At 43.1% G+C, this 14426-nt stretch overlaps 1 protein-coding gene across 32 annotated transcripts in view; it reads right to left on the bottom strand.

Moving 5' to 3' along the window:
• Positions 1 to 14426, bottom strand: part of NRXN3 (neurexin 3) — a 1582316-nt gene that overhangs the window by 1061464 nt on the left and 506426 nt on the right. For all 32 annotated transcript variants that reach the window (XR_009264656.1, XR_009264657.1, XM_058739879.1 and 29 more), the window contains 2 exons: positions 5201 to 5639; positions 351 to 734 (listed from right to left, as the gene is read on the bottom strand). Coding sequence is in view for 30 of the 32 variants with exons in the window: in XM_058739879.1 (XP_058595862.1) it covers positions 351 to 734; positions 5201 to 5639 (823 nt within the window). In the remaining 2 variants the exon portion in view is untranslated. The remainder of the gene's footprint in view (positions 1 to 350; positions 735 to 5200; positions 5640 to 14426) is intronic.

Below are 14426 nucleotides of genomic sequence, written 5' to 3'. Positions count from 1 at the left end.
GCCTAGTCCAAGAACTAGCATGTAGAAAGCTCCAAAAAGCTAGACTGCTAGTGTATCCAGAAACCTAAAAGAGAAGTGTGTGCCCACTCTACATAGAAAATGTCTCATATTTAATTGAAAAAGGACCATGATCTTGGTAATACTTATTCTGAAGTTTCCCTTTCTGGGATCCAATCCTAGTTAAACAAATTCAATCATCCAGAATCAGAAAAGGTATAATCTGGGAAGCAGCGAACAAAAGGAAATGCTTCTCTAAAACAAAGAAAGCATGGGTAGTTCCACCGAGGGACACAACTGCCATCCACCGCCCCCACTCGGACCCTGCATGCCACCCACGAGGGCCAACTCACCCCTTTCACAGGTCCTTCCCCAGTAGCCTGTGCCGGTGCAGTCGCAGATGAAGCGGTTCCAGCCGTCCTTGCACACAGCATTGTTCTTGCAGGGGTAGCTGTCACACTGCTTAGCGCTCATCCGTGAACAGGAGGACTTGACGCCCGCAGCGTTCTGCATCTCCGCCAGCTGCCGGATGTTCTTGCTGCGCCCGTCGATGAACAGGTCACGGATGCAGCCCACATAGCCGTAGTTGAGCATGGCAGTCCAGAGTTCGGTGGGGAGGATGAGGCCAGCACGGTTCTCTGGCAGCCCGCCCAGATACATGTCCCCCTCCAGGTCCAGGATCTCACTCTCCCCGCTGGCAGTGAATGGCGTGCGCCTGCTGTTCACTGATATGGTACCTGGGATGGGAGGACAGAAACAGAGTGAGCTAACAGCCCTCTCGGCATCTCAGGTCAGGCTGCCAGTCAATGAGCCAAATGACAGAAGACCAGTAGGTGAGTTCAGAGACCAGTGTTGCCTGGTCAGGTGGGAACAATACAAGCAAGGGAGTCAAATGCTTCAAGACAGTAGAAAGGATAACATAGGCCATTTGGTTCCAGTCTTTGCCACTAAGACAATCTCACTGACAGGAGGATTCAGGACCATCTCAGTCAACTAACACCTTACGTGGTATCTTGTCTCTAGAGTCTTGGCTGAAAGGTCACATACCATACAGGTTGAGAGCAGCACGGCAGATGCCTCAGTTTAAACCCCAACTCTACCATGTACGAGCTGTGTAACCCTGAAGAAGTGATTTCACCTCCGGAGGCCTTAACATCCTCATCTGTAAAATGGGAAAATAATCGTCCCCACCTCACAGACTGGTGTGACAATTAAATGAGTTGATATATATAAAGTGCCCCTGTGTGTCTGGGACAGAGTAAGGACTCTGGAAGTACTTGAGTCTTTATCACCCGCTTGCCATCCGCAAAGGATGGAACCCTCCGTGAGCTGATACCCTCCACACTAGCATTAGCTACCAGCCCTGCCAGTGAATATCTGGAGCATTGCCTTTGAGAACTTTTACCCGGGACGTGTTTGTTTATTCATTTAACAGATATGTATTGCCCACCTGTGTGTTTCTGGCATTCTTGTAGGCACAGAGATGAACTTGACAGGTATGTCTCTGTCCTTCTAGTGCATATAGTCCAGAGCAGAGGACAGAAGGTAAATACATCACTCAACAAACAAGAGAAATTAGGTAATGGTAGGTACTAGGAGGAGAGCAAAGTGGGCACTGGGGTAGCAGCCTATGGGGTCTAATTTAAAACGTATTGTGAGCTCAGTCGGGTCAGCGTCCGACTTCGGCTCAGGTCATGATCTCGCGGTCTGTGAGTTCGAGCCCCGCATTGGGCTCTGTGCTGACAGCTCAAAGCCTGGAGCCTGCTTTGGATTCTGTGTCTCCCTCTCTCTCTGCCCCTCCCCCACTCATGCTCTGCCTCTGTCAAAAATAAACAAACATTAAAAAACTTTTTTAGATAAAAAAAATAAAACGTATTGTCAGCGAAGGCCTCTCTGGCAGGTGATAGATATGCTGAAACCACAATATTGAAATGGACCCAACCATACCAAGTCTAGGGGAAGAATATGCCAGGCAGGGGAAATGGTACCTGCAAAGGCCATGGGGTAAGCCAGAGTACGGCTAGGGTTGAAGGGCACAAGGGGTGAGCGGGAGATGAAATCAGAGAGGCAGACCAAACACAGTAGCAGGAGGGTCGGGGATCCATCAACGTGACTGTGAAAGGTACATACATACAGCCTGGCCTGGGAACTTAGACCTGGCATTCTGCTCCTAAGTGGCCTTCTGACCCCAGCCAGTCCCTGAGCCATTTTACAGCCCAGTTTCCTAAACTATACAATCAAGGTGATATCTAAACATGCCAGAAATGTAAAAACTTTAGTATTCTTAAAGTGCTTTATTGGTACCAGCATAAGTAGGCCGGCCATCCATCAGCTAGCCTTCACTTCTGTCTGAGTCTCAATCCCCTGGGCTACCAAGGGAAGAGTCTGAAGGGCCGAAAAGACCAAATAAGATCAAGAATGAGAAGTACACTCCAGGTTACAAAGCCAGCATAATAGGCCTCTGGGTGGGTTACACCAACAGCAAATTCCTCTACTCCATCCTAGAAGTTTTCTCCTGGAAAAATCGGATTTGTGTTTCTGGGTTTTGTTTGTTTGTTTTTAATCTTTTAGAAACCTATGGAACAATAATTACGTCCTGGCCACCATTTTAAGTACTGCATGTGCTTATCTGGACTTGATCCTCAGAACAATCCAGCAAGGTAGGAGTTAATATGTACGCTCTTTCACAAATGAGGAAGTTGAGGTTTGCATCTCCTGTTCTCTTGCACTACTTGCTTTCTCTACCCTCCACAAGCCCACAGAGCTGCTTGATCCTGAACCTGGAGGAACAGTTATTGATAAACAAGGACAGCATCAGACTCAATTTAAATGCTGGAGCCATAAATACATCCTGAGGAAAATCCGTCCTCTGAGTGGGTGACCACAACTGTTTTGAATGCACATAATTCAGTTTCAAGAATCAGTCTCCTAACTGGGGAGTGATCATAATACTTTTCCCATGTCATTCTTCGGGATGAACAGGGAAGGAGGCACCACACTCGCAAATACAGATGTTTTCATAACTATTCATTTTGGAACAGGTTCATAACTAAAAACATACCAGAAAACACTCTCATGAAGAAATGAAGTTTAATAGATCATATTAAAATTTTATGTTATGCTGCTTTCATGGGACAATTATTTGTTTACTCAGTAAACTATTATAGGCTTTGATCAAATTTATCAGTATTGGCCAATTCTATGGCTCCCAGAAAAGAAATTCAAGGCTTCTGAAATCCAGATATATTTGTCAGATACGTCCACTGATGGATCTAACAAAATAACTACATCACTGGAAAAGCAATTAGTGCTGAGAATAAACAGAAGTAAACATATGGCAAGCTTAGGTGTTCTCACCTGCCTGTGACACAGATAAGTAACCTTTAAGCTATGTCAGGTCTAGATTAACCAATCATGACACCCATCAACCACAGTAGAACTCCAGAGACCCAGAACACATAGTCCTGAAACCAAGAGAAGTGTTTCCCTTATAATTTTAATTTTTTTTAAGTTTATTTATTTATTTCTTTTGAGAGACAGACAGACAGACAGACAGACAGCATGAGTGGGGGCAGGAGCAGAAAGAGAGGGAGACAGAGAATGCCAAGCAGGCTCCGCACTGTCGGCATGGAACCCAACACAGGACTCGGACTCACGAAACCATGAGATCACGACACCAGCCAAAACCAAGTCGGATGCTCAACCGACTGAGCCACCCAGGCACCCCTCCCTTATAATTTTAGGATAGTTTTTTTGCTCTGCCCCTGCTGACGTTTTATGGATAAATTTAGAAAGAGAGAGAAAAAGATCTTCCCTCCAGAGAAATTAGTTTTTTTTGTGTCTTTTTCTGTTAAAAAAGCACAAACTGTTCATTCTTACTCAACAAGCACATTTAATTTGAAGCCTCTTGGTTCTGATTAGATTTCAGACAATCAATAAAGCATCCTGCTGGGCACTAAACCATCCAGGGCTGCAATCTGCCACCCGTCTGCCCTCTGAACGGAACCCATCCAGCTCCTCCTAAGGGTAATATTGCTCATCTCTGTCATCTCTCTGGCTAGGGAATTATACAGAAAAGCTCATTCCTGGCTGCAGCCTTTTGAGGGAATCTATTGTTTTCTATTATTGGCCAAGTGTGCCTACAAAAAAATTCCCAGATGAAAGACTTTCTGTGTTTACAAGGAGGGAGAATCCTTAAAAATACAGCAAATAAAGCCAAGACCCTTCCTGAGTATAATTCTCTAAATGGAGAATCAGGAAATAACTGTGAAATCCAAATGCTCTAGTTACCACTCCGGGTGAAATGTCCTTTCTGGTGGCACAGAATGTGACCTTCATTGCCACATGGTCCATAGAAAGCTATGCAAACCGTTCAGGCATTCAAAAGCTCCAGACTCTCTATATGCGCGCGCGCGTGCCTGCGTGTGTGTGTGTGTGTGTGTGTGTGTGTGTGTGTGTGTGTGTGTGTGTGTTTTCCCTCCCTCTCTTTGTTATAATTCCACAGTAGCTATGTACTGCCTGGGGCTAGCTTGTTTGATCTGCGGCTGCAGAAACAAACAAAGCCATTTAAACCAAATGTAAAAGGTTATGAAGAGGAAGGGAGAGTTAGTGAGGTCTGAGCAAAGAGTGAAATATAGGCTCTCACACCAAAGGAAGGGTTTAAATTGAACATGACTTCAGGAAAAATCAATTTGCTTTTTCCTTTCTTGTCTTAATTTCTCCCTGCAACATGACTCTTGCCAATTATTGAAGGGTGTATCGTTGCATAAACTCTCACAGAGTGAGGCTTATCCTACAGAGTAATCACATAATGCAGCATCTGTGATGTCACAATCGGTTTCTATGGTGATGAGAAAAAGGAGAAGAAGAAAAGGGGGGGGGGGAACATTACACCAGTGACATGACAGTCTCTTTGGTAGCAGTGGAAATGCTACTTGTAAAATCATCCTTGGCTCCAGGGTCTTGAAGCTCTCACAGAGACAGCTGTGTGGTGAGTGACAAGGGAGAGAGGAAGGGATGAGACAGATAACTTGTTCAGAAACATAATCTTACAACAACCATTAAAGAGAACAGCAAGAGTCAACATGCATGCAAGCACAAACATAAAATAAAAATTGTAAAATACAAAAAATACAAAGCCATGAAACAGACTAAGATGCTGCAGTTTTCCTCTTTTCCGAGTCACAATCCCACCTTCTCCTACCTGATCTGCCATCTCGCTGAATGTCCACATGGTACCATTCCCCATCGTTGGCTTTCTTCTGAGTGGCCTTCACTTTGATGGTGCCTGAGCCCATGTCAAGCAGCAGGTAGAGGTTGCCATCGAGGAGTTCCACAGCAAAGAAGTCCACCTTGGTGTTCTTCTGGCTCCGAGCATCCTTCCTCTCTTGGGGCTTGCCGTGAGTGAAGAGGATCAGGCCGTTGGGCTCAGTGGTGCGGAAGTCAAAGGAGATGGAACCCATGCGTTTGGTGTTCCACTTGGGCAAACTGATGTACGCCTCTGGGGTCTCGAAGTTGATGGGGTCCAGCGTGGCCACATTCTCACACTTGAATACAACTTCCCCATAGATCTTCATCTTGGTGTCCCCAATCCGGGCCAGGCGAGACAGCTCCAGACGGATGTCATTATTCTTATAAACAACCTGTCAAAAGCCAAACAAGTGCCATATGAATCAATCTTGCAAACAGTTACCATCCACTGTTCACTGGGCACCTGGGTAAAAGGCCCAAGAAAAGACTTCAGGATACAATATGTCTCAAACAATATGAGAAACATGAGATACAGCATGTAAAAAAGCAACTGAAGAGACTTCTGGGATACACATAAGCCTTGAATAAGTCCCCACATTTCCATTTTATTACTTTTGTGTTGTCTCCTTCTGGTCAATTTTTTGTGATATCAGAAAGTTATATGATATAAGCTTGCAAGGAGAAATCGATAGAGTATGAGTTGCACAAATACTAATACTTAAATACAAAGATATTTGCTGAAGTGTAGTAAAAGGCCAGAAACAACCTGAATGGCCATCAATAACAACAGACTGGCACATCCTGATGATGGACAATTATGCAGTCCTTAAAAACAAGGTAGTTCTCTGGGACCTCGTGGGTGGCTCAGTCAGTTAAGTGTCCGACTCTTGATCTTGGCTCAGGTCATTATCTCATGGTCGTGGGCAAGCCCTGTACCGATTCTCTCTCTCCTTCTGCCTTTTCCCCTCCTCTCTTTCTCAAAAGTAAAAAAAAAATTAATAATAATAAACAAAAATCAAGGCAGTGCTCTGGTTTTGACATGGATGCTCTCCAAGAAATATTGTTAAGTGAAATTAGCAAGGAGCATAAAAGTGTACTACAGTATTGTGTTAAGAGTGTGTGTTTTGGGGCGCCTGGGTGGCGCAGTCGGTTAAGCGTCCGACTTCAGCCAGGTCACGATCTCGCGGTCCGTGAGTTCGAGCCCCGCGTCAGGCTCTGGGCTGATGGCTCGGAGCCTGGAGCCTGTTTCCGATTCTGTGTCTCCCTCTCTCTCTGCCCCTCCCCCGTTCATGCTCTGTCTCTCTCTGTCCCAAAAATAAAAATAAAAAATGTTGAAAAAAAAAAAAAGAGTGTGTGTTTTTGATATGTGTTTATGCATATGGATATGCACACACATATGAGCACTATCATTGTGTTAAGTGTGTGTGTGTTCAGTATAAAAACTATTATGCACTCATAAATGCATAAAACATCTTTGGAAGGAAACACAGAAAATTATAAAATTGTCACTGGTGAGTGGATCTGTCAGATTAATATTCAGGAATGGAGGGAGACTGACTTTTCACTGTACCGTATTGCATCGTTTCATTTTTTTTCACCATGGAGATGTGTTAAGAGTTGGTGGGGAATGAAATCTGTGTTTTGTGCACATTTTGTACACCCTGTATACACACAATGGTGGGAGAATGAAACACCCTACAATATTCAAAAAAAAAAAAAACTATTATGACTTTAAAAATCTGGTGTAATCCACGTAAAAGCAGGGATTAATGCTATTTCCCAAAATTAGAATTTCAAAGAGGTGTTGTTGTTACTGGAACTGAATTTTGATTGCAGTGCCCTGGGATGGGTCTTGGTCCTGTGATCTCTAAGTAACATCACATTTACCCAATAAACAAGAAAAAAAATTAAAGGGAAAGGGGCTAACATTGCAGTATTGATTATGGCAATCACGTTGCTATGTCCTTTACATTATCCTATTCAAATTCTAAGTCAGGATCCGGATTTAGGCTAAAGTCCTACATCTACTACCTACAAGCTGTGTGACCTTGGCAAAGTTGTTGAACTTACCTGGGTCTCTTTTCTCCTCTGAAAATGGGAATACAGGGGTAAATTATTTTTCAAGGATGAAATGAGTCAGTACATACATGTAAAGCACTTAGAATGGCACAGAGTAGGAACATAAAAATCTCAGGTACTTTGGTGGTAGTTGTTGTAGCTGTAAATCAAATTTCATCCTTTCCACAGTCTAAAAAAGGTTGTAACATCATCTTCATTTTCAGTAAAAAATGGACTTAAGTACTAGAATAAGTCTTACAATTTATCTCAGTGATGAAAAGGTAATTAGATGGGTCATTCCAGTACATCATTTAATCTCTAACACCAGAACTGTTTCCCTTTTAATATACAACTAATGACAAAGAATTGAAAATGCCTCACATATTATATGACCTTGACAATGAGCATAGCCATAGTCAATAGCCATCCCATTAGATCCCAGTAACACCCATTTGAGATACCTACCATCATTCCCCTCTTTTTACAGATGTCAACAGATGTGGAAAGTAGTTAAGGAACCAGTTCACAGTCACAATAGCTGGTAACTGGCAGACCAGGACTTGAACCCAGGGAGTTGGGCTCTCACATCCATGTGTTTTGCCACCGTGGACACTCAGAGTGAGGTCTCACTAGCAGAACCTGTGAAGCTCATCTTTACCATTACATGGAAAATCATGCACATCCAGCTTCCTAATTCAAAAGCTGAATTTCTCATCTTAGCACTACTGCACTGACCATGTGAACAGGGGAAACACTGCAAGATCCTTAGGCTATCAATGACTGGAGTGAACCAGAAAAAGAAACAAAGTTTAATGACTGGCAGATTCTCCTTTCTAACCCCACCTATTGCGCCTGGGCATGTGAGATCTGTCATAAAAAAAACTTTGGCTTTCTCTGCATTGGAGTAAATGCCTATGACTACAGCTCCATGTTAAGATTAATTGTTAATATATAACAACAGCTCATCCTGTGATGGAGGGGGGAGGGGGAGACTGAGGCTTGGTTCCATTGAATAATAAATGGAAAAGGAACTCAGGCACCCCTACAGGTGGCAGAAGAGAAAAAAGAAAAAAGCCTTTTAAAGGGATGCAGGGTACCATGAAGAGGGGCTCTCCTCTGGGAAAGTTACACAGCTGAGACTAAGACCCAAGGTGAATAACTAGAATCCAGGTTTCCAGAGAGACAGACAGGAGAATCAGGGCCACAAACTGGCCAATGATAACAAGACTTCTCTCAAAAGCTCTCTGAAGGTGAGCTCTCTACCTACTCCATGGCCTGGAAATTATTTGTCTATTCATATGGAGTTGCCTCACCTTTCTCACAGACAGCTGGATAACCTCTCTGAGTCCCATTTCCAAAGGCAGGAACCTCAAAACCTATTCTAGGAATGGCTCCCCTTTCCCTTCCAAGGCTGTTATCAGGATTGAGGGGGATGTTATACATGGTACAATACAGAAAATTCTAAACTAGTGGATCAACCTCGGAAGAAATAATAGTATACCCTGGTCTCCAGTGGTGTTGGGGTACTGTTAGAAACTGACAGGGGTCTGAACTGAAGTTCTGCTGAGAAGAAAGGGACAGGAGGACAGGGGTCTTGTAGCCTTGTGGTCCTCAACTGAGAAGTTCCATGGCTGGCATCCTCGCCTTCCCTACCTGCCTGGTATAGGACCATGGCCAGGGCCACAGCCACACAAAAGTGTACCAGTGCCTCGGGTAGGGCATGGAGGTAAGAAACCCTGCTGGACCCCCTTACAAGGCAAATTAGTATCTGGTACAGTGTTCTCTGTGAAACCAGACTTGCAGCTAAAGGAAAGACCCCAACTGATGACTAAACTAGGAAGAAATGTGGCATCGAGTGACAGAGAGCAGCCTTAGCTGACAAGCTGCCCCAACGAAGAGCAATTAAAGACAAGTGGAAGTGGTTCCCCATGAGGGAAGATGTGACACAGCCAAAGAGAGACAGAGTCACAAACAATGACAAGCTGGTCTGACTACCCCACACGTGGGTTTGTAAAGATGGCCACGTGGACCACAATGCAGCTCATGCCTGGGAGGCCAGACAGTAAAATAGTTGAGGACAGAGTCTCAGAGTTGAGACACACTCTCTCAGAAAAGCTGTACTTCTATACCTCCACAATCTCCACAATCTCTGCTACAAAAGCACAAAGGAGCAGTATCAGGAGTAAGGCAAGACATGAAAGCAGGAACAATGTAACAAAAACAGTTTGCGTCTTGTGAGCATCTGCTATGCGTCAGACAATAACAAGTGAAATAGGCAGCATTAGAGGGCGTAACTGGAACTCAAACCCAGATCTCTCTGACTGCACAAGATGGGACAATGCTCTAGGAGTGGCAGTTTCTAGGCTCTCCTGTGGCCCATGCTTACCCATAAAGCAAAAACCCCTTCATCAATCACAAAACCACACTCAACTCCGCCCAGAAGTGCAAAGCCCTTCACCCCTGGTAGATCCCACCGTTCCCCACTCAGGAGTCACTTCAGAGGCCTCTGTCTGAGCTCAACTGTGAAGGCTTCTGCATCTTTGCTCACCACGTTTTCCAGGCTACCATGCTTTTCTCTCCTCTCCTGGCATCCTTTCACCAGGATATATATATATATATATATATATATATAAACCCACTTCAGGTCCTCTCTGGCTGCTCTGATCCTGTTGATCCTGTCATTTGATAAACTCAGAATCCTCATACTGGCTACTAGTGGTGTGGCTGCTTTCCTATTGCCCAAACCACCTGCCCTGATTGGAAAAGGAGTAACTCTTCAAACTTACATGATGTGTCTTTTACATTAAACTCTTCCATGGCACTTGAGTTATATGGCAGGTCCATGAGAATAAATCTAAGGAGTAGAGACAGTCCCAGCTCACAGATGTACTTCTCTCTCTTGCATCTTTTCCTAGGCCACTCTATTTTCAGCTTCCTGAGAACAGGCTTTCATGCCCTCTGCTATATATGCCACAGCCCTCTGCACTCCAGCAAGGAAACTAGAAGGAATGAGGGAATGTGGGCATGTGCCCTGCAGTGCCCAGATGGCCTTTTGGTACTTTTTATCCTGTGCAGGAATAGGAGAGTATCACCTGGCTTTTGTTCCCTTGTTTTTAAAAAGCATCTTCAATCCTCTGTGGGTCTATATGTAGGACAATTTCTATAAAAACCACTAGGTCAGCTTATCAGACCATCATTTATAGGTCCATGACTTGATGCCTGAGCACCACTGCTCTGATCCAGGTCAGTGGATGATGTTTGAAATTCAGGATGCTAGGGGACATTCTCTGAAGTGTCTAGACTAAACAAAACAGAACGGTGAGAAGCCAGTGTCAGGGTGCCTTGATATGGAACAGTGTTGATTACACATCCCAGTAAAGCCTTTCAACTTTATACCTATGTGTGGAGCAGTGTACATAGGGCAAGCAAAAGACAAAGATGTATTTATCCCCCCACTGCATTTAATCCATTGACAATAGACAATGATAAAATGAGCTTTTTCTCTACGGCTTCCAGGATAGTGCTGCTTCTAGATAAACGTTCAAGCTAATCTTATTACTGGGTAACATTTCTACTCAGGGTAAAAACATAAAGAAGCAGCACTGTGAAAGAATCTTGCTTCCGGGGTTGCCACATCCTACCTTCTCTACCCTACTTCCCCTCTGTCCTTCAGGCAACTGATATCTCTGGTCTGCTGTGAATTCCTCTCCTATGAACAGACTGCTCCACTCATTTGTCACTCAAAACATGCAACCTCATAATCCTTAAATAAGCACAGGTCTTATCTCTTCAACAGACCTCAAACACCTATCAGCAAAAAAATATGCACCTTTTAAAATTGCAAATAGCACCTGGTTGTACAGGTGCTTAATAAATGCTCATGTCTGCATTAAATTGTATGTCGGACTCAAGTGGCAACGCAGTGGTTCATATCATGGGTTTCGCAATCTCTCCGGCCAGGGTTGAGTCCTGATCCATCCATGGCGGCTATGGGACCTTGGATAAAATCATTAATATGTCTCTACCTCAGAGTCTTTCACTGTAGAAATGTGGATAACACGTCTCACTTCACAGTATTGTTAAAAAAACAAAAACAAAACAAATAAGATATCGTTGTATATAGAAATACTTGACACAGTTCCTGGAACTTCATAAGCACTCAACAAATGGTAGTTATCACTATTAATGTTGTCATTTTTCTGTGAAAAGCCAGAGCTAAATCAACAGACAGAAAAGCCTGGCATCAAGCCACTGGGAGAAAAGATTTCCTCTGAGGATAAGTTCTAAGGTGCCTGTCAGCTCAAGAGACAGGGATCAAACTAGTAACAGACTAGATTTAACTAATGCTAAAGTAAAAATAAAAATAAATATCTACATAATATATGTAATTGACTAATGTGGCATTTATATATATTACAAATGGTGGGCATTCCTTATTTCTCTCACTCTTCCTCCCTCTCTCTCTCTCCCCCCACTCTCTCCCTTTCTCTCTCTCTCTCTCTCTCTCTCTCTCTCTCTCACACACACACACACACACACACACACAGAGCATATACATGCACAGATTTAAGATTCATTATCATTCACGTTTTCTATCAGAATGTACTACTGACCAAACCCCAACAGTGAAGTCCAAACACAAATGTGATAGCAGATGGTCCTCTGAGCGTCCAAAGTCAGAACAGCCAGTATTTGGCATGGCCGGGGCCACATCTGCATCTATGGTCTTGCTAACAGGGGTCAGTGAACTAACTCTGCCTGCTGAGCTGGAGCTGACATCAAACCTGAGGCCCAAAGCCCCAATTGCTACATACCATGGATGCCACCATTTTCATGCTTTATATTCTGTTAACAGCGGTGAAGATCCACCAAAGATAAAAACTAAGCACAAGAAATAGAAAATGGGAACTGAGTTTCAGACTTGCTAAGACAGTAGCAGAATGTCAACTGTAAATCAAATTTTTTTTTAATGCTGAGTGATCCAACACTCTGTGGGTAAAAGAAAACATAGCTGCAAGCTGGATCTCATGAGGGACCACCAGTGTATATAATCTCTAATCCATGGTCCCATTTGTAAGAAAGTGGCCAGGAAAAGATAAAAGGGACATAAGACAAGCTGGAGTGACAGGAAAAAAAAAAAAAATCCAGGCAAACTGATGTTAAATCACCAAAGTCCTCAGTCCCTTCCTCATTTTGAAAACAGCATCCAGTCACCTGGACATATAGGCAATTCAACCAGAGAGAGAGAAAGCTGTGGGCCGGTTACTCTGCCCTCACAAATCAAAAAGCCATGGGTGTTTGCTAATAATGCAATTCATTACCACTTGTGATCAAGAATTAGACAAATATTTGTCCGATGGCTTTTTTGTGAAATGGAAGTAATTATATAGGTTGATGCATGGTTACAGATGGAGACACTAAGAAGTTGAGAAAGATTTCTAACCCTTAACACAATCACAGGGAAGGTCTCAATTTTATTCAAGGAAGAGAGCTTTTGAGGACTTTATTCAGTTAAAAATGCTGATCAGGAACAGGCCACCATATGTTCAAGTATCCCATGAAAAAAAATTATTGCGAGAGGGAAGATTTGCTGATTCAGGCTTTATCATCCTCACAGCATGTACTAAGCTTCTACTAAATTAATGAAGGAAGAACTTGGCATAGACAGACTACAGACTTGACATAAATAAACCCAGGCAGAGATATAAGACATGAACTTGCATGTAATGGGCCAGAGCTCTGCAAGACATCGTCAATAGATAGTGACGGAAAAGTTTCTAGATGAACTAGAAAAGTTCACCAGATGACCTTTTTAGCCACACCTGGATATCAAACCCTCCCATGTTCAAGAGCCATGTTGGCAAGTATGTGTCTCTGCTCTTCCTTCCTCACAGGTGACATTCATTGTTAATTGATGTCATTCTATTCTACCCCCTTTCCCATTCAACCTGACTGTAGTCTCAGAATTCTTCTCTAGGAAGTTACCACCAGTCACTGAGAAATATAACTTGAGATGAACCTATTCTCCATCCTTGTTATCCTCTAACATAAAGTCAACTGAATGTAAATTAACTAGCTACACTAAGATATTGGAAACAAAATCCATGTAAATGTGTTAAATAACCACTCTATTTTAGCTCTAGACCACAGGGCATACAAAGGAACATGAGGTGTGATCCCTGCCACTAACATGTTTAGAAAATGTTGGAAAATGCTTAGAGGGGGGATATATTTTATATCAGAATTGTAGTGAGACATATCTGTCACTCTAATTACTGAATGTGCAAGAGCCAGTGATCAGAAACTTAGATCGTTTTCCTCTTCCTTCTGCTTTCCAAGAACAGCACTGTTATGGTCCTCTAGACTGTAAGCTTCATAAACACAGAGGCTGTGTGTTTCTTATGTGGTAGTCAATGCATGCCCAGTGTTTGTAACAAAGTGCCTGGCACACAGTAGAGGTTCAATAAAACGTACTCTCAAACTTCTTGTATTTACTTATGTACTAAACAGACCTACCCAGTGAATGCCTACATTTCCTTCTTAGAATACTTGATGAGGGCACCAACCTGACTAGAGTGAAAGTTACATGTCACACAGCAGAAGAACAAAGATCAGATGAGTAGGTGGTACCTGATTATGAAAAGCTCTAAAAATATAGACATTATGCAATCGAAAAAAAAAGGAGCCATTAGAGTAGAAAGGAAGCCTTTAACAGTCTGATTGGAAAGGTGACAAAATGTAAAAGGTGCCTTCCTGATTCGCTAGGAATCTAGTGTTATTTTTATTCCAAAGACTAGAAATGACTCTAATCATCTCACTATTTTCCCTGAGGATAACATGTCATTCCCCACTTAAACCCTTCAATGATTCTCTATCAACTTCAGAATCAAATGCAAACTTTCACCCATTACATAATAGACTTTTCCTGATCTAGCCCCCACCTCACTGTCAAGTTCTGCAGTTCATCCGGTAAATTCTCCCCGGGATAAGCCTTACCCGGATTTTCTATGGGAATAACCGTTTGCCATCTGAGGCATAGTTTGCGTACCAAATCTTTTGGGAAGCCTTCTCCAACACTCTTACTCACTCTACTCCTACCTACATCTGATTTCCTCCTCTCT

Source organism: Neofelis nebulosa, chromosome 7 (genome assembly GCF_028018385.1).
Source record: "Neofelis nebulosa isolate mNeoNeb1 chromosome 7, mNeoNeb1.pri, whole genome shotgun sequence".
Classification (NCBI taxonomy): domain Eukaryota; kingdom Metazoa; phylum Chordata; class Mammalia; order Carnivora; family Felidae; genus Neofelis; species Neofelis nebulosa.
The sequence above is the reverse complement of the archived record's forward strand: the minus strand, read 5'-3'. Positions and strand labels throughout refer to the sequence as shown.